The sequence below is a fragment of the Erinaceus europaeus genome, chromosome 6 (genome assembly GCF_950295315.1).
Source record: "Erinaceus europaeus chromosome 6, mEriEur2.1, whole genome shotgun sequence".
NCBI lineage: Eukaryota > Metazoa > Chordata > Mammalia > Eulipotyphla > Erinaceidae > Erinaceus > Erinaceus europaeus.
Window position 1 is genome coordinate 41,238,896 of NC_080167.1, and position 27,603 is coordinate 41,266,498.

Sequence of the window (27,603 nt, forward strand, 5' to 3'; positions counted from 1 at the left end):
AAGGGAAGGGTGGAAAGAGAAGAGAAGAGAAGAGAAGAGAAGAGAAGAGAAGAGAAGAGAAGAGAAGAGAAGAGAAGAGAAGAGAAGAGAAGGGAAGGGAAGGGAAGGGAAGGGAAGAGAAGAGAAGAGAAGAGAAGAGAAGAGAAGAGAAGAGAAGAGAAGAGAAGAGAAGAGAAGAGAAGAGAAGAGAAGAGAAGAGAAGAGAAGAGAAGAGAAGAGAAGAGAAGAGAAGAGAGAAGAGAAGAGAATTCACATGAATTCTCTGAGGTCTCTTTCATAAGAGCTCTAACTCCATCCATGAAAGCTCCACACCCATATGAGCTCACCTCCCAAAGGCCCCACCTCCACTTTGAATCTGCTGGGGGAAAAACATGCAGTCCATTGGAGCCATTCTTGTATGAGTCACCAGGTCACATGACCTCAACCCAGTGTTGTCTATTACCTTGTCTGCCATGTTTATGCAAATCATAAGTCCAACTGTCTTAGATGTATGGCATATATACAGAGTGCAACATCGTTTTAAGGTTAACTGTAAAAGAGAAGACTTCTCCCTCCTCAGTCCCTCAGCATTTAGTTTTTCTCCTCTCAGCTGATGTTCCGTCAAGTAAATATTTTTTTAAGAATTTATTTATTTATTCATGAGAAAGATAGGAGGAGAGAGAGTAAGAACCAGACATTTCTTTGGTATATGTGTGCTGCTGGGGGTTGAACTCGGGACCTCATGGTTGAGAATCCAATGCTTTATCCACTGCACCATCTCCCAGACCACTGTCAAGTAAATATTTAGATGGAGCAGTTTTCTGGAGAGGCAAAGCTTCTTCTCCAGTGGATATTCAGATATAATATGAATTTTTTCTTTTTTTTTCATTGGGGTGGATTAATGAGTTATAGTCAATAGTAAAATACAGTACAAGTAGTTGGTACAAATTTTTTGCATAACACTCTAACCCTCCACCTAGGTCCTCCTAGGACCTGAACATCCCCCACCCCTGCCCCAGAGTTCTTTACTTTGGTATAATATACCAGATAATAGAAATTTTTTTATTTGTTATTGGATAGAGACAGAGAGAAATTGAGAGGAAAAAGGGGAGATAGAGAGGAAGAGAGACAGAGAGACACCTGCAGGCCTGCTTCACCACCTGTGAAGCTACTCTCCTGCAGGTGGGGAGCCGGAGGCTTGAACCGGGATCCTACCCGGTCCTTGGGCTTTGCACCACGTGAGCTTAACCTGCCTCGCTACAGCCCAACTCCCTCAGATAATAGAAATTTTAGACTAGAAATAATATGTATTTTATGTTGAAGTCCAGAATCAACACAGGAAACACAAAGACTCAACATAGATAATGAGGTACTTACAAAGCCAGTAGAAGGGCTGGAGAGACAGGTCCTAAGAAAGGCCTCCAGGAAGCTTCTCTTCCACAAAATTAACCCATTGCCAATTGCCCTCATGAGGTGGGAGCAACTTCCAGAACAACTGGGTACAGGAACCTATTTTCTACTCCCAGAGCACTAATGTTGTCTCTCCACACTCAAAATCTTGCAATTGAGCTCACACTTTAGCCACAGCCCTCAATACAACCATTTCCTGATGACCCCAAAGTGTGGGGTTCTTCCAAGTAAAACACCATCCCCTATCTTCACAACCTTGCTTGTTAGCGGAAGAAAGGCAAAACGACAAGACAGTGACCTTCACATCTCACTAGACTACATCTGATTGGAGGAATCCAGTTCACATTCAGAATTCTAGTTCTGAGGGAGCCTGGGAATATGTTTATCCTTTAAGCATGTGCCATAGGAAAGGCCTCTGAAGGCACAGTTCCCACAGGGCACAGTAGCTTATTTTTTTTATCAAAGTATTGCTCAGCTCTTGTTCATAGTGGTGCGAGGTGGGGAATTGGGGAAAGGATTGAATCTGGGACCTCAGGACCTCAGGCATGAAAGTTTTTTTGCATAGTCATGATGCTAACCCCACCCCAGATTTTTTATTTTTTAAGAAAAGTTTATCTGTAACTGTTGATGTGTAGTATTTCTTTTTTGCTCCTTTGCTGAGCTGGCTCTTAGCCTAAGTAATCTAGCAGAAGCTATAGTCTGTGTAACCTTCAAGACAGATTATGTAGATAAGATAGTTCATGCTTGGAAATGTGTTTGAACCTGCAACATGAATCTTCACTCTGTTTTTCGTTTTTTTCTTTTTCCAGAATTCTATCCATGATGACCACCATCCGGCTAAGAGAATTCATTGACCGGAAGCCTCAGATACCCCCAAGGTAGCTTTAATCAAGATGTAGACATGATCCAGAGTGACAGGTAGACAGGCACTTGAATTAAAATTGCTCATCCTGAGGCTCCATGACTGAAAGACAACCATTTTCAGAGAGTTCTAGTGCAGGACCTTTGGGCTTATGTAGGCTGTGTGTTTTTTAACTTTTATTATTAATGATTTAATAATGACTTACCAGATTAAAAGATTGCAAGGGCCTAGCTTCACACCACATCCACCAACAAAAGTTTATTTGCTGTATTTGTATAACCTCCATACTTCTCACAAAGTCCTATAGATAGTTTGGCTACTCATTTTGAAAAAAGAAATCTTTATTAGGTACTGGGCAATGGTACAGCCAGTAGAGTGCACACATTACTATACACAAGGACCCAGGTTCAAGCCCTGTTGCCCACCTGCAAATGTCTCTCTTTCTCCCTCTCTATCCCTCACTTTCTTCTCTATTTCTTTCTGTGTATAATCAAAAAGAAAAGAAGGAAGAGAAGGAGAAGAAAAATGGCCAACAGGAACAATGATCTCATCATACAGGCGTCAAACCCCAGCTATAACCCCAGAGGCAATTAAAAAAGTGAAAAGCTTTGACACCTATTAACATTTAATCTTTGACAAAGGTGCCCAGACTATTAAATGGGGGAAAGGGAGTTTCTTAAACAAATGATGTTGGAGAAAATGGGTTGAGATGTGCAGAAGAATGAAATTAAACCATTATATTTCACCAAACACAAAAGTAAATTCCAAATGGATCAAGAACTTGGATGTTAGACCAGAAACTATCAAATATGTAGAGGAAAATATTGGCAGAACTCTCTTCCATCTGAATTTTAAAGACAGCTTCAATGATACGAATCCAATTACAAAGAAGACTAAATAAAAAATAAGCCAATGGGACTCCATCAAATTGAAAAGCTTCTGCACAGCAAAAGAAACCACCAACAAAAGAGAACTCACACAGAGTGGGAGAAGATCTTTATATGCCATATATCAGACAAGAGGCTAATAAGCAAAATATATAAAGAGCTCACCAAACTCAGCAACAAGAAAACAAATGACCACATCCAAACTGGGAAGAGGATATGAACAGAATATTCACCATAGAAGAGATCCAAAAGGCCAACAAGCAGATGAAAAAATGCTCCAAGTCATTGACTGTCAGAGAAATGTAAATAAAGACAATAATGAGATACCACTTCACTCCTGTAAGGATGTCACACATCAGAAATGGTAGCAGCAACAAATGCTGGAGAGGTTGTGGGAACAAAAGAACCTTCCTGCACTGCTGGTGGGAATGTAAATTGGTCCAACCTTTGTGGAAAGCAGTCTGGAGAACTCTCAGATTGCTAGAAGTGGACCTTCCATATGACCCTGCAATTCTTCTCCTGAGAATATATCCTAAAGAACCAAACATACTCATCCAAAAAGATCTGTGTATACCAATGTTCACAGAAGCACAATTTGTAATAGACAACACCCGAAAACAACCCAGGTGTCCAACCACAGATGAGTGGCTGAACAAGTTGTGGTTTATATACACAATGGAATACTACTCAGTTATTAAAGATGGTGAATTCACCTTTTTCACCCCACCTTGGATGGAGCTTGAAGGAATCACGTTAAGTGAGATAAGTCAAAAACAGAAGTATGAATATGGGATGATCTCACTCTCAGGCAGAAGTTGAAAAACAAGATCAGAATGGAAAACACTAAGCAGAACTTGGACTAGGGTTGGTGTATTGCACTAAAGTGAAAGACTCAGGGTGGGGGGGTTGGCAGTTCAGGTCCTGGAACATGATGGCAGAGGAGGACCTAGTAGAGGTTCAATTGTTATGTGGAAAAGTGGGCAATGTCATGAATGTACAAACTATTGTATTTTAATGTTGACTGTAAGCCATTAATTCCCCAGTAAAAAAATTTTTTTAAAAAATGCAAAGCTTACTTTATATGCAGAATCCAAGCAAACAGAAGATAATTCCGAATTTCCAAGAGATGGAAAAGATATTGATGCTTCCTTGGGAGAATGAGGAACTTGAGCCCAAATTTTATTTTACATACATGTTATTTATTTGTTTGTTTTTAATTTTATTTATTTATTTATTCCCTTTAGTTGTCTTTTTTTTTTTTGAGACCTACAGACCTGCTTCACCGCCTGTGAAGCTACTCCCCTGCAGTTAGGAAGCAGGGGGCTGGAACCGGGATCCTTACACTTTGCGCCATGTGCGCTTAACCGCTGCACTACCACCCGACTCCCATTGCCCTTGTTTTTATTTTTGTAGTTATTATTGTTGTTGTCGTCGTCGTTGTTGGATAGGACAGAGAGAAATGGAGAGAGGAGGGGAAGACAGAGATGGGGAGAGAAAGATAAGACACCTGCAGACCTGCTTTACCTCCTGTGTAGTGACCCCCCTGCAGGTGGGGAGCCGGGGGTTTGAACCCAGATCCTTACTGTTTGTTTGTTTTTTAATGGAGCCAGGGACTTGCTCATGTATGATTTCAGTAGTGCTTTGGGTTGTTTTTCATCTAGAGAAAGAGAAAGATATTTAAACTTGTATCATAACAACTCCTATGTGGAAACTAGATCACACAGCAAGGCACATGCCCTCTCTCTGACTTCCAAGCCCAGATTCCAGAGGGAACAATTACCCTTTACTCCACTTAGAATAAAACAAGTGTCTCCCCACCCTCACCCCTCACCCCACCTTGCCCCCACCCCCAGCCCAGGCTGCTGCTGCAGTGGCCCCAAAAGAGTACATCCTAGACATGTTTTCTGGTGCTAAAGTCACTCCACTGAGAGATACTGATTGGCAAATAATCTATAAATTCTAGTCCCTCCATCCCTTCCCTGATGGTTATGGGGTCTGCAAAGATTGAGAATCTATGAAATCAGGGCAGGAACCCCTCGTGTTTGTTTTAGTACTTAGCTATTTCTTAACAACGCTTGATTGACAGAAATGTCTTGCTCCCAGGAATTACTTCAGGAGAAGTTAGGAAGTATACTTTGTCCCTGATACTCTCAATGTCCTCTTTTCAGAGGAATTAGAGAGCCTCCCTCCCCCTCCCTGAATCTCAGGTGGGGCACAAGGGAGAGGCAGGGGCAGGCAGGGTGAGTGTGCAGGCAGGAAATGGTTCCGGTGCTCCTTAATTTTCAGCCCTTGGTCAGTCGTTGTGTGTCTAAGTCCTGTTTTGTCCACTGTCAGGTCTGTTAAACTGTGGTTTCGTCTCCTGGAGAAACTGGAAACAAACTTGTCTTTGTTGCTGCCTGGAGCTCTCTGGAACCAAGCCAGACTGGCTAGGCTTGGCCTGAAGGAATCTGAGGGCTGAAATGAAACAACGCAGCAGCCTCAGGGCTCAATACAGTCGGCTCATGTTCATCCACCACAGACGGACCAGAGTTCGCACTTAGTCTGAGTCTCAGATGGACTGAGCATGTGACCTCCTACCACAGTACTTACTGTGGAACACATCTTTGTCTGCCTTATGCTGGTCCTGCCTCTGCAATAATGTGGCTTCAGTCTATCAACACGTCCTTCAATTTTGCCTCTAGAATTTATCTCCCATCAAAATGTCTTCCTCTTCTGTGGGGCTGCCACCTGGTCCAAACCATCACTGTCTCCCTTTTGGATATGACAACCCCAACTCTTGACCAAAAGAGAGCTTTATAAAATACAAATTGGGGCCAGCAAATGAATTCACTTTGATAGTAGGCTGCATTGATATACACACGACCCAGTTTTGAGCCCAGCCCCAACCACAATGAAGGAAGCTTAGGCACTTTTGTTATTTCCTCCTCTCTACTGTCTTTATTTTTAAAAGAAAGAAAGGAAGGAAGGAAGGAAGGAAGGAAGGAAGGAAGGAAGGAAGGAAGGAAGGAAGGAAGGAAGGAAGGAATGATTAGCACCACCCTACTTTGTTTATGAAGAAACTGAGTCCTCTCTCTGGGAGAAGAGAGCTCATGAATGGTGATGGTTTCCCACTTTCTGTGCTTATTATTTCAGATCACTCACTTATTCTTCCTGAGCCTCAGCTTCCTCACCGATGTAGAACCTGCTACATATGATTACTTTTCCTTACCAGATCATGAACTCCTGCGTGAAAGGCATCATTTATTGCCACTGTACCCCTGACATCTAACACAGTGAGGTCACAGCCAGCACTTGCTACCAGGAACTGAAAACAATCTCCACCTAACACTGTGTGTGTGTCTTGGGGGTCAGGGTGGTGGAAGGGCTTCCTGCTTCTTCATTCTTTGGTACATGATGTTAGCTTCCTGTCTGTCATTAAGTGGAAAAATAACAAGAGTTCACACAGTGCTACCCTCCTATTTGGGGTTAAGGGAGTCATCATGTCTGCACATGAATGATTCTGGGTAAGATATGGAGTGTAAAGAGCTGAGTTGGGTTCATGGCTCTGACTTTTTTTTTTAATGTCTTTATTAGGGGATTAATGTTTTGCAGTTGTTTAATTTATTTACAGTAAATACAATAGTTTGTACATGCATAACATTTCTCAGTTTTCCACATAACAATACAACCCCACTAGGTCCTCTGTCATCCTTTTCCAGGACCTGTATATCCCTACCCCAACCCCCACCAGAGTCTTTTACTTTGGTGCAATACATGAACTTTAGTTCAGGTTCTATTTGTGTTTACTCTTCTGATCTTCTTTTTCAACTTTTGCCTGAGAATGACTTCATCCCATATTCATACTTCTGTTTCTGACTTATTTAACGTAACAGGATTTCTTCAAGCTCCATACAAGAAGAGCTGATATGGTGAAGTCACCATTTTTAATAGCCAAGTAGTATTCCGTTGTGTATATAGACCACAACTTGCTCAACCACTCATCTGTTGTTAGGCCCCTGGGTTTCTTCCAGGTTTTAAATATTACAAATTGTGCTGCTATTTACATAGGTACATACAAATCTTTTTGGATGGGTGTGTTTGATTCCTTAGGATATATCCCCAAGAGGGGAATTGTAGGGTCATATGGTAGGTCCACTTCTAACCTTCTGAGAGTTCTCCAGACTGCTTTCCACAGAGGTTGGACCAATTTACATTCCCACCAGCAGTGTAGGAGGGTTCTTTTGACCCCACAACCTCTCCAGCATTTGTTGATGCTACCTTTTCTGATGTGTGACATTCTCACAGGAGAGAAGTGCTATCTTATTGTTGTCTTTATTTGCATTTCTCTGACAATCAAAAACTTAGAGTATTTTTTCATGTGTTTCTTGGCCTTTTGGATCTCTTCTGTGGTGAATATTCTGTCCATGTCTCTCCTTGTTTTTGGATGTGGTCACTTGTTTTCTTGTTGCTGAGTTTGGCAAGTTCTTTATATATTTTGGCTATTAAACTCTTGTCTGATATATGGCATATGGAGATCTTCTCCCATTCACTGAGGGGTCTCATTGTTTGGGTATTGGTTTCTTTTGCTGTGCGGAAGCTATTTAATTTGATGTAGTTCCATAGGTTTATACTTGCCTTAGTCTTCTTTGTAATTGGATTCATTTCCTTGAAGATGAAATTGAAGATGTCTTTAAAATTTAGATGGAAGAGGGTTCTGCCAATATTTTTCTCTTAGTATTTGATAGTTTCTGGTCTATCCAAGTCCTTGATCCACTTGGAATTTACTTTTGTGTTTGGTGAAATATGGTGGTTCAGTTTCATTCTTCTGCATGTTTCAACTCAATTTTTCCAGTGCCATTTGTTGAAGAGACTCTGATTTCCCCCATTTAATAGTCTGGGCACCTTTATCAAAGTATAGATGTCCATAGGTGTGAGGGCTTACTCTCAGACTCTCAATTCTATTCTACTTGTCACTGTTTCTATTCATGTTCCAGTACCAAGCAGTTTTGATTACAATGGCCCAATAATGCAATTTGAGATCTGAGAGTGTGATGCCTCCAGTTCTGTTCTTTCTCCTCAAGACTGTATTGACAATTCTAGGTCTTTTCTGGTTCCAGATAAACATTTGTAGCATTTGTTCTATTCTCCTAAAAAATGTGGTTGGGCTTTTAATGGAGACAGCATTAAATTTGTAGATGGCTCTGGGTAGTATATTCATTTTGATGATGTTAATTCAACCCATGAACATACAATATCTTTCCACTTCTTTGTGTCTTTTTCAATTTCCTTGAGTAGTGACTCATAATTTTCACAACACAAGTCTTTCACTTTTTTTTGTTAGGTTTATTCCTAGATACTTTATTGTTTTTGTTGCTATTGTGAAAAGAATTGATTTCTGGATTTCACGTTCTTCTACTTAGTGTTTGCATAGAGGAATGCCACTGACTTTTGAATGTTAATTTTGTAGCCTCACACCTTACTATATTGCCTGATGATTTCCAAAAGCTTCTTGCTGAATTCCTTAGGTTTTTCTATATATACTATCATGTCATCTGCAAATAGGGAGAGTTTGACTTCTTCTCTCCCAATCTGTATCCCTTTAATTCCTTGCTCCTGCCTGATTGCTATGGCAAGAACTTCCAACACTATGTTGAATAGTAATGGTGATAGTGGGCAGCCCTGTCTAATACCTGATCTGAGGGGAAATGCTTCCAGTTTTTCACCATTGAGTATGATGTTGGCTGTAGGTTTGCTATATATAGACTCCACTATCTTCAGGAATTTTCCATCTATTCCCATTTTTTCCAGGTTCTCTAACTTGATGGCATATAGTTGTTTATAGAAGCCTCGCATGATATGTTGAATTTCTGCAGTGTTTGTTGTGATACCTCCTCTTTCATTTATAATCTGATTTATTTGGGTCTTCTCTCTTTTTTGTTTTGTGAGTCTGGCTAAAGGTTTGTCAATTTCATTCACTCTTTCAAAGAACCAACACTTACTTTCATTGATCTTTTGTATGGTTTTCTTATTTTCAATGTTACTTATTTCTCCCCTGACTTTAGTTATTTCTGTCCTTTTTGTTGCATTAGGGTTCCTTTGTTCATCCTCTTCTAAGTCTTTAAGGTGTGAAATCAGGTTGTTTATTTGTGCTTTTTCTTGTTTCCTAATGTGTGCTTGTATGGCTATGAACTTCTCTCTCAAAAAAATATTTTGATAGCTTGTGTCTTCACTTTCACTGAACTCTTGAAACATTCTGATGTCTTCCTTTATTTCCTCTTTGACCCAGTAGTTCTTAAGTAGTGTGCTGTTGAGCTTCCACATTTTGGGGACTATTACTAATCTTTTGTTTATTCAATAAAGTGTTAGTTTAACTCCACTGTGTTCTGAGAAGATATGCTAGGGATGATTTCAATGCTCTTCAATTTGCTGATGATGTCTTTATGGCCTAACATATGGTCTATCCTTGAGAATGACCCATGTGGACTTGAGTAGGATGTATATTCCAGTTTGTTGGGATGAATGACTCTGAAAATGTCCAATAATTCTAGTTTATCTATCTCCTCATTTAGCTCCCTCATGTCTTTATTGATTTTCTGCCTGGATGATCTGTAAATTAGAGAGTGGGGTGCTGGAGTCCCCTACTATTACTGTGTTGCTGTTAATATATTGCTGAAGCTCTTTCAGTAGATGTTTGATGTATTTAGATGACTTCTCATTGGGTGCATATTGACTGCTTCTCTGAGCATTAGGTAATGTCCAGCCCTATTTTTTTAAATTTTATTTATTTTAAAGTATATCATGTCAGATATGAGAATAGCTTTTCCTGCCCTTTTTTGTGGTCTATTGGCTTGTATTGTAGTTTTCCATCCTTTCACGTTGAGTGTGTTTGTTCTGTTGAGTTAGGTGGGTTTCCTGCAGACAGCATGTTGTTGGGTTGTGTTTTCTGATCCATCTTCCTTCTCTGTGCCCTTTAATAGGTGAATTCAGGCCACTGACATTTATTGATATCAAGGACTTAAGATATTTTAAAGCCATTCTTGTAGATATTTAGAGTGTTCTGATATATGGCATATTGATGGTGGCCTGACTGTTTATAGGAGACCTTTCAGAACTTCTTTGAGGGTAGGCTTGGTGATAGTTGATTCTTTAAACTGTTGCTTGTGTAAGAAGGTTTTTATGCTTCCATCTAGTCTGAATGACAGTCTAGTAGGATACAGTAGTATTGATTGAATGCCTTTCTCATTGAGCACTTGATAGAAATCTTACCATTCTCTCCTAGCCTATAGTGTTTGGGTGGAGAAGTATGCTGCTAATCTTATGGGATTTCCTCTGTAGGTGACTCTTTGTTTTTCTCTGGAAGCTTTCAGGATCCTTTCTTTATCTGTATTCCTTTCCATTCTAAATATGATGTGTCTTGGTGTCTTTATGTATAGGTTACTTCTCTTTGGGACCCTCTGGGCTTCTTGAACCTTTATGTCTTTGATATTTCCTAGACTGGAGAAGTTCTCAGCTATTATGTCCTGAAGAATGCTTTCTTCCCCTCCCTCTCTTTCTTCCTCTGGTTAGCCAATAATGCATATATTATTTCTTTTGAAGTCATCCCATAGGTCTCTGTTGTTTTCAGTTTCTCTTAATATCTTTTTGAGATCTCTTATTTCTTTTTTAGTTGTCTCTAATTCATCCTCGATCTTTTCTAATTCTGTCTTCAGCCTCATTGATTCTATTCTCTCTGCCCTCCACTGTTTTCTGGAGTTCATCTATTTTGTTTCCCTGTTCTGATACCATTTTAGCTTGTTCAGCTAGTTGTGTTCTTAGCTCAGTTATTTCAGCTTTCAGCTCTCTAATTTCCTTGAGATAATTAGTGTTTTATTCCAGAGTCTCATTTGTTATTTCTGCATTTCTGATGGCAATTCTTTCAAACACTTTACTCTCTCCTGCGACTATTTCCTTAACAAGCATTTGGATGTTGACCTCACTCTTTTGTCATTCAAGCTTTGGGGGGCTTTTAGCTGGACTCTTGTCCTGGTTCATTTCTCCAGTATTTCTTCTTGTTGGTTTAACCATTCTATATAGTATGTTATGAGGTCCCTCTCCCAGTACTCCCAGTTGGAGCACAGTAGCTGTTAAAGCCTCTTTTGTTCTTTCTCTTCCCCATAGGTTATAGGAGCCTGAGGGATTTTAAACTGTAAGTAGGCTTCTTAGCTTAATCTCTCACTTCTCACCAAGAGATAAAGCAGGGTATGGGAGAGAGAATACAGTGGTTATGCAAAGAGATTCTAACACCCCAAGGATCCAAAGCTCCAGGCTCAATTTAGCTTCTCTGCCAAACCAGGCAGCACTGCTGGGCCCTGTGAGTTTCTAAACAAGTCTTGTTTATAGTCTGTAGGTTCTGAGGCAGTTGTTCACCATATTCTCATCAGGAGAACAGTGTGGAAAGGCTCCCACTATACAACTCCACTTCTAGGCCACTGAGGTGTAGATCTCCTGAGTTTCCTGGTCAGTTCTCTGTCCTGGAATGTCAGTACTGGGCCTCTCTCCTGCTGCTCCAGTCTCTGAAGGCAGTAGCAATGGAGGCCCACATTTGCATTTGGTGAGTCTTAGGGGAATCCTCTTCTCCCTTCAGTAGTCTTTTTGTTGGTAAAACAGACTGGAGGGGGTGCCTCAACCGGTAAACTGCTGGACTGTTACCAACCGCTCAGTCTCTCCTTAGACTCCTCTCTGTCCAGGAGCCAAATGTTTTTGCACTCACTGGTGATTTGGTGTGTTCCTGAAGTCATTCCAGTCCTGCCTTGTTGTAGTCCCAGATGATCTTTGTTATTCCTTACTGTATGCTCTTACTTAAAGAAATACCCACCATGTTTGGCACTAGGAGTGAAGACTCTGTGACCTGCCCTGGCCCCTAGCACACCCTGACTTTTGTTTTTTAGTTTTGGTAGGACTTAGAAAGTCCACTTGGAGGCAGGGGTAGATGGCATAATGGTTATGTAAACAGACTCTCTTGCCTGAGACTCCAGAGTCCCAGATTTAATCCCCTGCACCACCATAAATCAGAGCTGAGCAGTGCTTTGTAAAAAAAAAAAAAAAAAAAAAAAAGAAGAAGAAGAAGAAAGAAAGAAAAAAGAGAGTGAGAAAGAGAAATAAAGAAAAAAAAAGAGGAAAGAAGAAAGAAAGAAGCTCTATTTGTGTTCTCTGTGTCTTGGTCACTTACGGTAGCATTTACCTGGCAAGGTGACCATAGGTATCAGATCAGATAGACTCTCATAAACGCTTTGTAAAAAAAGGGGGGGCATGGTCACAGTAGCACAGGCTGCCTCAGACTGTGAATCCAGGGTCTTGAGAGACAAATGCTTTTGCCTCTTGCATATTGAATGTTGTCTGCTGCTAAGGCCAGCTACAGCTCTGGTTACCACCACCCTCCCAAGGGGACAGGTAGCTTTTGTCTGGATCAAAGGTGTCACCTCAAAGAACCAAGTTGTCAGGGACAGGGAAACAATTTACATAGGGAACAGATGCTACTGGAGCCAAAGAGAGAGGAAAGAACTTTCCACAACTTCTTGGAGGATCTGGACATCTGAGTTGGTGGACCTGGTTTCAGCAGAGGCCTAGGCAGATCTCCTTGGCTGTGTCTCGTTTTTGAACATCTTGACTAGAATCTCTGAGGTGCAGGCTGTTAGTGAGCTAAAATCAAACCACCATCCACTGCAAGAAAGCAAAAGATGTTTATTCATGAATTCGAATCCGGGCCGAGAGGTGACTGACAGCAGTCCACCAGCTCGACCCCGAACAGGGCTCAAACCACACAATTTATAGGATTTCTGAATACACTCAGGGAGGGGGGAACACATCACCTTATCAATCTATAGCCAATAACATGCTATAGAAAACGCGGAATCCAAACATTTCAAACCTAGCAAAAAGCATGATCCATACAAAACAAAGCGTGGGTTAGTTTCAAACATTGCAAAATCACACAACCAATAGAATCTAGCCAGTTAGGGTCACCACATCCTCCCGCCATCAGCTGCCCCTTCCTAGAAAATAATTTCCTTGTGCAAAGGCCCTGATAAGCCTTGCCTGTTTGCAGGGTCTTGGTAAACAACCGGTGGCTTACTGATTCTTGGTAAACAACCGGTGGCTTAATGATTAGGTCCTGTTTCTAGAGGAAAGGGCAAGGAATTTTCCATCTCACACTAAGCAGAAAAGCAACTATACTTAAAACTTTAAAACTACTGCATCTAACACAGGCCACATGGGGGAGTTCAGGGAATCTACCCAAAGAATGGGGGGGAATACTTTTATGGGAACCTCTCTGCCGCTCCCCCTAGTCCTTCTTCAGCATCCACCCACTTATTCTCATTCCCTCTCTTTCCACTCCTGGGACAGACCCACAAAGTGGGCAGGCATGTCATTTTTTGTATACATGCTTGTGACAAGTTCCTGGTCAAAGCACAACAAACAGCATAGCAACTATCTGAGAAGCCAGTGTCATTGTGAAGCAGATTGGATTCTTAATAAACTGGACTAAGGCCCCAGTGTTCTTACTCTTCCCAAGGCAGTGCTTCAGAGACAGGGAGGACACCCAAGAAAGCCATGTCTCCCACACCCGCAGTACTCAGAAATGTCACCTGTTTCCTCTCAGTGTGCCAATTCCTCTCTCCTTCTGACTTCACCCCCTGCTGTTATGTACTCTTCAGAGTTCTGTCAAGAGAATTCCAGCCACAGGGCAGGCCCAGACAGTCTGTGGTTGTTCTGAATCCCCTGGGGTCTTGTGTGCACAGACAAAGAGACCTACCCCAGCTCAGAGCATTTGCCTTTCAGACTCATCATACAGCCAGGTCCCTGCTGACCCCCCACACTCTGCTCTGACCCCAACCTGGTTCAAGGCTTAGCTTCTGTAGTTGTCCCAACCCCCTGCTGGTGCCATTTCCCTACCCCATTTGCCTGCCCAGATCCTAAACAGTCCTCTCTCTCTCTCCTATACCCCACTGGCTCCTTACTCCCACTGATACTTTAGCATGTAAAGAACACTTGGAGGATATGGGCTGTTTCTTAGTTTTGTATCTGCAGAACTGAGCAATCTATGGGGCATATTCTATTAATTTAGTAAATTCTGATTGATTGGAAGCCAGTTTTAATTTTCCATTTATTGCCCACCACATACATAAGGATCTATTTCCGCAAAACTATGTGCTACTTCCCTTTATTTCTCTTCCTTCCTTCCTTTTTCTTCCTCCTTTCTTTCTTTTCCTCTTCCTTCCTTCTTTCCTCACTTCATTCTTTTCTTTCTTAATCGAAACAGAGAGATATAAAGTAAACAGACTTTCATGTGGTGGAAAGATTGAGTTGACTGGGAGTCAGGCGGTAGCGCAGCAGGTTAAGTGTGCATGGCCCAAAGCGCAAGGATGGGAGTAAGGATCCCGGTTCAAACCCCCAGCTCCCTACCTGCAGGGGAGTTGCTTCACAGGAAGTGAAGCTGGTCTGCAGGTGTCTATCTTTGTCTACCCCTCTCTGACTTCCCTTCCTCTCTCCATTTCTCTCTGTCCTATCCAACAATGATGACATCATTAAAACAATAGTAACTACAAAAAAAAAAGTGGTGTGGTCCAGGAGGTGGCACAGTGATAAGGCTTTGGACTCTCAAGCATGAGGTCCTGAGTTCAATCCCCAGCAGCACATGTGCCAGAGTGATGTCTGGTTCTCTCTCTCCTATCTTTCTCATAAAAAAATTTTTTTTTAAAAAAAGGGCAACAAAAGGGAATAAATAAATATTTTTTTTAAATTGAGTTGACTAATCAACAACTAAGTAAATGTATGTATATATGTACTTTCATAAAAAACAGGCAGAGAGAGAGAGAGAGAGAGAGAGAGAATGAGTGAGAGGCACCACAGCACTGAATTTTCTTTCCTTCAGTGCAATAGGGGCTGGGCTTGAACCTAGGTCACACACATGACAAAAGAGCACACTATCCAAGATACTTACTTTGCCAGCCCTGTGCTGCATTCTTCGTCCTCTTCTTCTTCTTCTTCTTCTTTTTTCTCCTTCTCCTTCTTCTCCTTCTCCTTCTCCTTCTCCTTCTTCTTCTTCTTCTTCTCCTCCTCCTCCTCCTCCCTCCTCCTTCTCCTCCTCCTCCTCCTTCTCCATCTTCTTCACTTTATCTTCTCTTTCTCCTCCTCCTCCTTTAAGGTTATTGGAATAAAAAAGTTAAGAAATCATCACTAAGAGCAGAGCAGAGCAAACAGTGCAAAGGAGCTCATAGGTGAGAAAGAGGGAGGCCTGTCAGCAAGGAGAGAGCCAACTAATTACCTGTTGTTGGGCATGAGTGCACTGGCCATAGACCTACACCTGAAACCACAACAAAGGCAACAAAATGGGGGAAATAGCCTCCAGGAGCAGTGGATTCATAGTGCTGGTACCAGCCCCAGCGATAACCCTGGAGGCAAAAAAAAAAAAAAAACTTAGTGTGAAAGTTTGTAAACATATCACAAATGGCATAAGGAAAAATAGCATAAGGAACCCCACTTACCCCCTCCCATGTTTCATTTACCCCATTGGTCTTATAAGCTCATTTATTGTCTGGCATTTTTGAACCTAGAGTCTAACATATCAGCTGAATTCAAATAAGTTTTAAAACCTAGAGAATGGATAAGAAAAGGCATTTGCATCAAGAAATTTCAAGAACTCTAAGGGTTCTATAGTAGAAACTGGCGTCAAAGAACTAATTGTAGTAATTGCTCTGTTTTACATTCTCCACTAGTATATTTATTGCTCACCAAGGAAGAGACGTCCAAGGCTACCTCCCTGGGCAGCTAGTAAGAGTCCATTTTGATCACAACATAATAAGAACTCCTAGGTAAGAGACCTTCCCACATCATAACTTTCAAAAATTCCACTAGATTTAGGATGAAACATGAAAAAAAAAGTTTGTAATAATAATGATAACAGTAATAACTTGTATTTTAGGGTTAGAAAAGTTTGGGAGGGAATATGCCAGATGGGTAGTTGTAGGGGTTTTTTATTGTTGTTTGTTTTTTTGTTTGTTTTTTGATGGTTGTTAAGGTTGTTAACATAGACTTCTATTTTTTCCCCCTATCTTAAAGCATTAAAGAGACTGAAAAAAAAACACCCATGGATATAGAGTTTAAACTTAGATAACTCAAACTTACTGACACAGGTGTTTTTCTGTCTGTCTCATCACAATGCTTATGCCTGTATGCTAATACTTGGGTGTCTTCTGTAGTTGTACACAAGTTTTGGTGTTACTTATACTATCTTCTTGTGAACTTTTTCAATGAAATCTTTTTTTGTAAAAAATTTCATTGGAATCTTTATAAGAATTGAATTGCATTTCACAGGTTAAAGAGAGATTTTATGTATAGTTTAAAGGTAGATTGTATGGTCTGAGAATAGTCTCAATATTAACTGTTATGAAGAAAAGAAACTCAACTGCATAAGGATCCTGGTTCGAGCCCCAGGCTCCCCACCTGCAGGGGAATCGCTTCACAAGCGGTGAAGCAGGTCTGCAGGTATCTGTCTTTCTCTCCCCCTCTGTCTTCCCCTCCTCTCTCCATTTATCTCTGTCCTATCCAACAACAATGACATCAATAACCACAACAATGTTAAACAACAAGGGCAACAAAAGGGGAAATAAATATAAAAAAATTGTTTAAAAAAAAAGAAAAGAAACTCAAGTAACCATAATGCTTGCAAAGAGACTCAACAATAAACTACAAGGCTCATATCCCCTGATCAAGTGGGCATTTGTTCCAGTGTTGTAAAGATGGTTTAATATCATAATTCAATTGAAATATTTAAATATTTGTTTAAACTTAAGTAATATATTGTGGACTTTTTTTAAAAGAATTTATTTATTCATGAGAAAGATAGGCAGAGAGGCAAAGAACCAGACATCACTCTGGTACATGTGCTGCCAAGAACTGAACTAGTTGAGAATCGGGATCTCATAATTGAGAATCCAGTGCTTTATCCACTGCGCCATCTCCCGGACCACTACTGTGGACTTTTCCATCTAGAAGTTATAATCCTCTAAGTGGGTATACAGGCAGGCTCTAAGTATTTCAGGTTCATCAGACACCAGTATGCAGCATAGTGCCTAGTTTCATCAAAGAAAACATGTATTCTTCTTTGTTCTCCTCTTCTTTTCTTTCCTAACCTCTCCTTTTCTCTTCTTTCTTTTCCTCTCTTCTTCCTTTCCTCTTCCTCTTCTTTTTTAAATTGCCCTCAGTATTATCACTGGGGTTTGATGGTCTACACAATAAATCCACCACTTGTGGTGGCCACTTTTCTTAGAGAGGCAAAGAAGATTTGAGAAGGGAGGATGGAGATTGAAAGGGAGAAAGACTCCTGTAATACTGCTTCATCATTTATGAAGCTTCTCTCCTGCAGATGGGGGCCAGGGGTTTGAACCCATGTCCTTAATGCGTATACTCTACTGGGTGCACAACTACCTCCCCTCCCCCCAAAAAAAAAAAAACTATTTCTTGAGAAAACCAAGCAACCACAAAGAAACTGAAATGGGCAGGGGTTTTAGGGAAGACTCAAGTGTGGCAAGTGGCCATACATACCCTTCTTATTCTAGCGTTTGCCCTTCTTCCGTAGCCAGTCAACAGCGTCAGGCTGAGCCTGATGCAAAGGTTCGAGACCTCCTTTGAATCTAGAGAGGTGGCAGTCGTTGACCATGTGGGTCACAGTCTGTCTGTAGCCGCAGGGACAGTTCGGGTCGTCTCTGGCTCCCCAGCGATGGAACATAGCGGCGCACCGGCCATGGCCTGTTCGATAGCGATTGAGGAGGGCCCAATCATAACGTGCTAGGTCAAAGCCGGTTTGACGCTTGCAGGGGTCTGTGATGAGGTGTTTGTTCTTTACCTCAGCTGACTGCCAACTCTGTTTCCAAGAGTCTGGAACAGAGAAGTTCGGTGTTCTGGGACCAGATTGGGCGACGAGACGTCAAGCGTTGGACAGGGTGGGCGAAGATATCCGTGTATATTGGCAGGTCCGGTCGAGCGTAGATGTGGGAAATGAACTTAGATGATGCCGCATCCCGAAGAATATCTGGCGGGGCGATGTTGCTAAGAACTGGCAGCCATGGAACCGGGGTGGAACGGATGGTTCCAGAAATTATCCTCATGGAGGAATATCATTTGGAATCGACCAAGTGGACATGGGGGCTATGGAACCATACTGGGGCACAGTATTCTGCAGTGGAATAGCATAATGCCAGAGATGATGATCATAGTGTGGAAGCGCTCGCGCCCCATGAGGAGCTGGCCAGTCTTGCAATGATGTTATTCCTCGCGCCCACCTTTGCTGCAGTTTTTATGAGATGTTCGTGAAATGACAGAGTGCGATCAAGAGTAACGCCAAGATAGACTGGCTGGGCTTCATGCCGGATTCTCTTATTGCCAAGCTGCACATTAAGCTCACGCGAGGCCGAGGCATGGTGTAGATGGAAAACAGATGATACCGTTTTTGCAGTGCTAGGGATTAGTCGCCATTTTTTACAGTAATCAGATATCAGAGACATGTCTTTCGTGAGTGTTTCCTCGAGGATGTCGAACTTGGATGCCTGAGTTGCACAGCAGATGTCATCGGCGTAGATGAACTTCCTTGAAGAAGTTTCTGGGAGGTCATTGATGTAAATATTAAATAGCGTAGGAGCCAGAACAGAGCCCTGGGGGAGGCCACTTGAGACAAGTCTCCATCTGCTAGACTTGTCACCCAGATGCACCCGGAATCTTCTGTTTTGGAGAAAAAAGGATATAGTGTTGGCCACCCATGGAGGCAGGTATCTTGAGATCTTGACTAGGAGACCACGGTGCCAAACCTTGTCATAGGCTGCTGTGAGATCAATAAATACAGCACCCATCTTTAAATTCTTCTGGAATCCATTTTCAATGTAAGTTGAGAGGGCCAGGGCTTGTTCGCAGGTAGATCTTCCTGGGAGGAAACCAGCTTGGGCGGGTGATAGGAATTTCTCAGTAAGAGGAGAAATACGTGACAGAAGCAGCCTCTCAAGGAGTTTGTAACACACGGAGAGGAGAGAAATTAATTGGTCTATAGCTGGCGGCCAGTGTTGGGTCTTTCTTTGGTTTCAAAACCGCTATAATCTTTGCACGACGCCAAACTTTGGGCATAGACTCAGATTCCAAGATGTGGGACAGGAATGAAGCGAGCCACTTCTTTGCCGCAGGACCCAGGTTAAGAATGAGTTCTGCGGTGATGTTATCATAGCCAGCAGCTGTTCCCAGTTTAACCCTCTTCAAAGTGTCTTCCAGTTCAGACAGTTGTAAAGGGAGAGAGTTTTGGAGATGGACAAGATAACCGGAAGTGGGATGACCACTCATGGGAAATTTCTCTTTTCCAGACTGGGTCGATCTTAGCACGTCCAACTTGAGTTAGGTGACTGGCCACTGAGTTTGGAGATACGGGAGGATGGAAGACGGGAGGGGGTTGGCTACCGGCACCCAGTCTGTGAAGAAGCTTCCAGGCCTTCCTACTTGAGTGGGTGAAGTTCAGACTTTCCGTGAGTTGTTGCCAGCGGGCTTGGCGTGCTGCATCCAGGGAGGCAATGAGATGGTCAGCCACATCTGGGTCGCCCGACTCATCATACTGCTTTAGTAGTTGCTCGTATTCAGCATCAAGACAAGGCATATAGTTAGCACGTCTCCCACGAGGAATGGCTTGGGAAGCTGCTTTGAAGATGGCTTGGTGGAAGCGCCTGTAGGAATCTTCAGAGGGGATAGAGTTAATTGGAATTGCAGGAATAGATTTGTTGGTAAGATCACTGAACAGACGCCAGTTTGCTTTCCGAAAGTTCCATCTTAGTTTCTCCGAGCACAGAATCAGTGGGAGCTGGAGACCAATGTGGATGATAGCTGGGCGGTGATGACTGTGTGGGAAGATCTTGAGAACTTGTCTCTTGAGAACTTGTCTCGTAGTGGGAAAGGCTTGGCCGTTGACTGTGCTAATCCAGCACAGGTTGGGTGACGAGTCTTTATTCCATCTAGCACTGTGAAAAGAGCCTGGCTGTTTGGGATCATATAATAGGGAGAGGTCATTCGCTGAAGCCCAGTCGGCTAAGATAGAGCCGTCAGCACGAGTGGAGGAATATCCCCAGTGTTGGTGATGACTATTAAAGTCTCCAATGTAAACGGCTGGGTGATTCGGGCTAGGCAGGACCTCATTATCCCATGAGGCACTGGGAGGCTTATATACGTTGACGGGCTGAATAGTTCCAATAGTAATGGAGTCGTAGAAGGTCGAAGAGGCCGTATGGTAAACGTCCGCAAGACATGATTTGGCGTAGATGGCTCGGCCGTGTTTAGGATGGAGATTATAGCATATTAAATCGAATCCACTGATGGTGAATCGAGCAGCTTCATCGACTGCTATATGTGTTTCCTGTAGGCAGATAACATCTGCCTGATGCTTTATCGCCAATTGACCAATAAGAACGCGTTTGGCAAAGGACAGCCCCTCAACATTAAGTTGGAGGACTCGAAGAGCAGAACCAACAGCTTGAAAGCTGTCAGGAGCTGCTTGTTGCTGGCTTTGAAAGTGACTGGGGTCCATGTGGATTCAGTCAGCTAGGAAGGATCGTCAGTTTCCCAATGAATGGGTACTCACGAGATGCACCATGGGAAGGTCGATCCAATGCATCCCAATACATACCCTGATCCAGTGAAAGTCCTCATACAGGTCACCTTCTGTAACCTGTGACTGGAAAAGAGGAAGGAGCTAGAGAGAACACAGAGCACTGGGGATGCTGGGCTATCTACTAGCAATTTTCCTAGAGTTGACCTTAGGGTCATGGAATATTCCCAGTACCATCCTGGTAGCCTCATGCCTGCTACTAGGAGATGCATTTCAGATTGTGAAGCATTGGATACCTTTCCTCTACAAGTTGTTTCTGTTTTCATTCAGACCCCTCATAGACTTGGCAATCCCACCCAGAAGACAAAGTAACTATCAGCCTCAACTAGACCAACAAACTCTCATTCGGTATATTTGTTTCCGAAGACACTCAAAGCCTGTGGATCCTTGGTACAAAGAAACTACTTACCAAAGAGACTATTGCCTGCCATTTCACAAGACTGGTAAGTCAGGTTGCTTGCTGTTCTGAGTCTCTGAGACCAACTTTACCTGAGTCTCACAAAAGCCTTTCCCATGGACTTTTGCTGCCTCCAGGAGCAGGTCTGAGGTTAGTGGGGTGTAAGGTGCAGGTGTTTATATGCAGGAAGTGCGAAGAGAGCTACTTCCTTGTTTCTTCATTTCCCAGCTCCCTTGACAGGAGGCTTCAGGGGATGGAGAAGGACCAGGGTTATAACTAGGGTCAGTACCTGCATGGCTCACCAGTCCTGGGAACCACTTTTTTCTTTTTCTTTAATAGAGGCTGAGAGCCCCATATTTCCAGAGAGGTAAATGTTAGAGGAAGAGGGCTCTGAACTCCAACTTCATCAGGACACTCAGAAGTAGGTGTGACTTAGAAAAATAAGGGAGGACTGCTGAAAAATGGGCAAAAAAAAAAATATATATATATATATATATATGTATGTGTATATATATGTAGATAGATAGATAGATAGTTATAGTTCTTCTTCTTCTAGTGTTTGCCCTTCTTCCGTAGCCAGTCAACAGCGTCAGGTTGAGCCTGATGTAAAGTTTCGAGACCTCCTTTGAATCTGGAGAGGTGGCAGTCATTGACTATGTGGGTCATAGTCTGTCTGTAGCCACAGGGGCAGTTCGGGTCGTCTCTGGCTCCCCAGCGATGGAACATAGCGGCGCACCGGCCATGGCCTGTTTGATAGCGATTGAGGAGGGCCCAATCATAGTTATAGTAATAATAGTCAACCCATATCTGTGATCTTGGAAGAACTAATTCAGCTTCCGATGGTGAGAGTGGGGACATGGGATTCTGTTGATAAGAAAGGTATGGAATTATACTCCTGTTACAATTTTTTAATCAATATTAAATCACTAATAAAAATCAATTAAAAAAATTTTAAAAACAGAGAGAGACAGAGAGGAGAGACACCTGGAGCACTGCTCCAGCACTTATCAAGTTTCACCCTTGCCCTCCTCTCTTGATTTCTCTCTGTCCTAACAACAACAGCATCAATAACAATAATAATAACTACAACAACAATGAAAAACAAGAGCAAGAAAAGGGAAAATAAATAAGTAAATATAAAAAAAATAATAAAAAAAATAATAATAAAGTTTCACCCCTGCAAGTGGGAGCCAGGGACTTAAGTACAGGTCTTTGAGCCCCTACACAGGCCCTCCTTAAATGGTCTTATGTCAACTATTCGACATTTTCAGACATGTTTATTTTTTTAAAAATTAGCAGTTTCGAAGCTTGAAGGAATCATGTTAAATGAGATAAGTCAGAAAGAGAAGGATGAATAGGGGATTATCTCACTCATAGAAGTTGAAAATTGGGAGTCGGGCTGTAGCGCAGAGGGTTAAGTGTAGGTGGCGCAAAGCACAAGGACCAGCATAAGGATCCCGGTTCAAACCCCGGCTCCCCACCTGCAGGGGAGTCACTTCACAGGCGGTGAAGCAGGTCTGCAGGTGTCTATCTTTTTTTTTTTTTTTTTAATTTTTTATTTAAGAAAGGATTAGTGAACAAAAGCATAAGGTAGGAGGGGTACAACTCTACACAATTCCCAACACCCAATCCCCATAACCCACCCCCTCCCATGGTAGCTTTCCCATTCTCTATCCCTCTGGGAGCATGGACCCAGGGTCGTTGAGGGTTGCAGAAGGTAGAAGGTCTGGCTTCTGTAATTGCTTCCCCGCTGAACATGGGCGTTGACTGGTCGGTCCATACCCCCAGTCTGCCTCTCTCTTTCCCTAGTAGGGTGTGACTCTGGGGAAGCTGAGCTCCAGGACACATTGGTGGGGTCTTCAATCCAGGGAAGCCTAGCCAGCATCCTGGTGGCATCTGGAACCTGGTGATTGAAAAGAGAGTTAACATATGAAGCCAAACAATTTGTTGAGCAATCATGGATCTTGGAATAGTGAAGAGGAAGTGTTAGGGAGGTACTCACTGCAAACTCTAGTGTAGTCCTGCTTTCAGGTATATATTTTGCAGTAGTTTATGGATACGTGTGCACATAAGCTCTCTCTCACAGAAACTGGTGTATATCTAGGTTATGGGACTTTGTTGGAAAGTGAACTACCTGAGATGAAATTAGAGTGTACTATTAAAGGAAAGGTCTCACCCGAGTAATGAAGCTGAAGGGTTGTCATTCCACACGTGAAGTCTCTGGATACATTCTGAGGTGAAGCATGTTGAGGTAGCAATCGTTGCTTTGGTTAGGTTGTGATCGGCAGATGCAATGTTATTTGGTTTAGATTGGGAGATGCATACGGGAAAGTGGGCCCTATCCAAGGGTTCCAGGACTGGGGGAAGTAGGGGCTCTATAGTGAAGATGTGAGGTTCCTGCTGTCTTAGGGTTCAAAAAGACAATCAATAGTTAATATTATCATCACATTATTTGTTAATTGGGTTAACTTTGAAAAGTCCCTTTGTTATGGTTTGCTGGACAGTACCCAGTATCTTGTATATAGCTGTGCTATTGGAATCTTCTAATCTACTTGGTCTAGGCTTTTGAGAGAGTCCGCATATCAAATACATAGCCTATATATTAAAAAGATTCAGTTTGTCTTTTGAGAAACTTTGAGACATACAATTGATTTCCCCCTCTCATATTAATTAGCTCCTGATTTATATGTCTACATTTTGCTAGGAATGTACACAAACACCATTCCCACCACCAAAGGACTGTGACCCATCCCTCCCGCCCACTCCCACCCCCCACTGGCCCAGGAAGCTACATGCCTACCCCTCACCACTGGGTTTTTACTTTGGTGCCCTACTTACAATTTGATCAGGTCCTGCTTTTAGTTTCCCTTTCAGATCTTCTTAGTCAGCTTCTGTTGATGAGTGGGATCATCCCATACTCATCTTTATCTTTCTGACTTAGTTCACTTAACATAATTCCTTCTAGCTCTATCCAAGATGGGTCAGAGAAGGTGGGTTCATTGTTCTTGATAGCTGCATAGTATTCCATTGTGTATATATACCACTGCTTTCTCAGACACTCATCTGGTGTTGGGCACCTGGGTTGCTTCCAGGTTTTAGCTATTATGAATTGTGCTGCTATGAACATAGGAGTACAAACCTCTTTTTGGTTGGGTGTTATGGAGTCCTTGGGGTATAACCCCAGGAGAGGAATTATTGGGTCATATGGAAGGTCCATGTCTAGCCTTCTGAGAGTTTTCCAGACTGCTCTCCACAGAGGCTGTACCAATTTACATTCCCACCAGCAATGTAAAAGGGTTCCTCTGTCCCCACATCCTCTCCAGCATTTGTTGCTGCTGTCCTTTTTGATGTATGCCATTCTTACAGGAGTGAGGTGGTATCTTAGTGTTGTCTTGATTTGCATTTCTCTGATAATCAGTGACCTAGAGCAGTTTTTCATATGTTTGTTAGCCTTTTGGATCTCCTCTGTGGTGAATGTTTTGTTCATTTCCTCTGCCCATTTTTGGATGGGGTCATTTGCTTTTTTGGTGCTAAGTTTGCTGAGCTCTTTATATATTTTGGTGATTAGTTTCTTGGCTGATGTCTGGCATGTGAAGATCTTCTCCCATTCTGTGAGGGGTCTCTCTGTTTGTTTAATAGTTTCTTTGGATGTGCAGAAGCTTTTCAATTTGATGTAGTCCCATTGGTTTGTTTCTGCTTTGGTCTTCCTTGCAATTGGGTTTGATTCATCAAAGATGTCCTTGAGGTGTAGGTGGGAAAGTGTTTTACCAATGTTTTCCTCTAAGTATTTGATTGTTTCTGGTCTGACATCTAGGTCTTTGATCCATTTGGAGTTGATTTTTGTTTCTGGTGAGATAAAGTGGTTCAATTTCATTCTTCTGCATGTTTCAACCCAGTTTTCCCAGCACCATTTATTAAAGAGAGCCTCCTTTTTCCATTTAATCCTTTGGGCCCCCTTATCAAAGATTAGATGCCCATAGGTGTTGGGATTTACTTCCGGGCTTTCAATTCTGTTCCACTGGTCTGTATGCCTATTTTTGTTCCAGTACCATGCTGTTTTGATGATGATGGCTGCAGGTGTCTATCTTTCTCTCCTCCTCTCTGTCTTCCCCTACTCTCTCCATTTCTCTCTGTCCTATCCAACAATGACAACAACAATAATAACTACAACAATAAAAGAACAAGGGCAACAAAATGGAATAAATAAAATAAATATTTTAAAAATTGAAAATTTTTTTAAATAAATAAATTTAATTTAAAAGTTGAAAAATAAGAACAGAAAGGAAAACACAAAATAGAACTTGGACTGGAGTTGGTATATTGCACCGAAGTTAAAGACTCTGGGGTGTGTGTGTGGGAGGGTGGTTCAGGTCCTAGAACAGGATGGCAGAGGAGGACCTAGTAGAGGTTGAATTGTTATGTGAAAACTGAGAAATGTTATGCATGTACAGACTATTGTACTTTGCTGTTGACTGCAAACTATTAATCCTCCAGTAAAGAATTTTTTTTTTAACCAAGAAAAAAATTCTCAGTTCCATAACACATTTATTTCTCTATGCTGCAGCTATATTTGGAGTACTGAGGAGCCGAGACTCCCGAAACCGTTTCTATAGTACACAGGGGACACCAATTAAATGCATTATCTGCATTCTTCAAGTTATTGGTACTTGAGTTGTAGTAAAATAAAACAGTCCAAGAGCCGGGCGATGGCACACCTGGTTACGCATGAATATTCCCATGCACAAAGACCCTGGTTCAAGCTCCACTTCCCACCTACAGGGGGAAAGCTTCACAAGAGGTAAAACAGGTCTGTGGGTCTCTCTCTCTCTCTCTCTTTCTCCCCCCACCCAGTTTCTTTCTGTTCTATCAAGTAAAAGAGGGAGAAGTGGCTGCCAGGAGCAGTGGATTCTTAGTGCTGGCACCAAGCCCTAGCAATAAACCTGGTGGCATTAAAAAAGAATTTTAAGTCCATAAGCAGAATTTTTTTTTAGTGTCATTAGTGACTTAATATTGATTTACAGAACTATGAAATAATGGGTATAATTCCACACTGTTCCCATCACCAGAGTTCTGTAACCCCCATTCCCTGCATTGAAAACTTCAGTAGTTCTCCCAATGTCACAGATAGGGGTTGACTATTATATATATATTATGTATATTATATATATTTACTCTTTTTTCCCCCATGGTCCTGCTTTCTCTTCCTCTCTAGGTCATACCTACACCTATCACTACTTGCAAGCATCCTTCCTTTTTTCCTTTTTTCTTTCTGGGTCCTGATAGAATTGGAGATCAGAGCCTTCTGGTCTTCTCATAATTTTTCTCCCCCTTAGGGAGTATGAACCAATGTGTGTGTGTGTGTGTGTGTGTGTGTGTGTTACAAAAAGTAGGAGTTCTGGCTTCTGTAACTGCTTCTCCGCTGGACATGGCTATTGGCAGGTCATTCACACCCCCAGTCTCATAGACAGACTTTCTAAATGAGCAGCCCCACACTCCCAGGGTTCTCTCACTAGGGAGTACTGCACTTGCTTTTCCGCTTTATTAGGGGATTGGTGGCTTATGGTATAGTTGACACATAGTTACAATCTTCCATCTCCCAATAAGTGTCTGCAAGACACATTCTCCCCCAGTGGGTCTCTTTCCACCATTATGCTTCAGATTCACAGAGTCCCTTCATCCCAGCCCTTCCTCTCCTTCCCCAGAGTCCTATGCTTTGATGTAACACACCACACTCAATCCAAGTTTTCCTTTATAATTTCCCTTACTATCCCTGTTTCTAATTTTCCACCTTTAAGTGAGAATTATTTGGCCTTCATCCTTCTACTTATGGCTTATCTCACTCAACATGATGCTTTCAAGTTCCAACAGTACTGTGTTCTGAGGACTGTGTTTTGTCCTCTCTGAGGTAAGTGCTGTCCCCCCCAAATTGGCACAGAGACCAACATCCATAGACAGTTAATTCAACAACCCCAAAATCACACTAGGTAAGAGAAGCAGGATTCAGAAAACAGGCCATTTTACTTAGTTAGTTAAGAGAGAAATTGCAAGGGAAGGGAGAAATAGAGGAGAGAAAAAGAGACCTGTAGCACTGCGTCACTGTTTCTGGAGCCTTCCCCTTACAGCTGGGGAGTGGGGACTTAAACCCAGGTCCTTGTGCATGGTAATATGTATGCTTAACCAGGTGCACCGCTGCCAGGTCCCTAATAAATAGTGATTTTTTTTTTTTTTAAACCAGAACACTGTTTACTAAAGTGTGTTTTGGGTTGGTGGGGCGGGGGGAATTGAACCTGTGACTTTACTTCAGGCATGAAAGTCTTATGCATAACCATTAAGCTATCTTCCCCCGCTCAGCTCAGTCCCAGACCATTTGCAAATTCAGTGTTTGGCTCTGGGGTGGAGGTAGACAACGCAGGTTGGG

The 27,603-nt window shown here is 42.3% G+C and overlaps 1 protein-coding gene across 1 annotated transcript in view; it reads left to right on the plus strand.

Annotated features, from left to right (window-relative positions):
• Window positions 1–1,896: 1,896 nt before the first annotated feature.
• SPMIP3 (sperm microtubule inner protein 3) overlaps window positions 1,897–27,603 on the plus strand; it is a 35,886-nt gene continuing 10,179 nt past the window's right edge. The window contains exons 1-3 of the mRNA XM_060192633.1: window positions 1,897–2,267; window positions 15,873–15,968; window positions 21,059–21,231. Of these exons, the coding sequence (XP_060048616.1) occupies window positions 2,140–2,267; window positions 15,873–15,968; window positions 21,059–21,231 (397 nt within the window). The 5' untranslated portion in view covers window positions 1,897–2,139. The remainder of the gene's footprint in view (window positions 2,268–15,872; window positions 15,969–21,058; window positions 21,232–27,603) is intronic.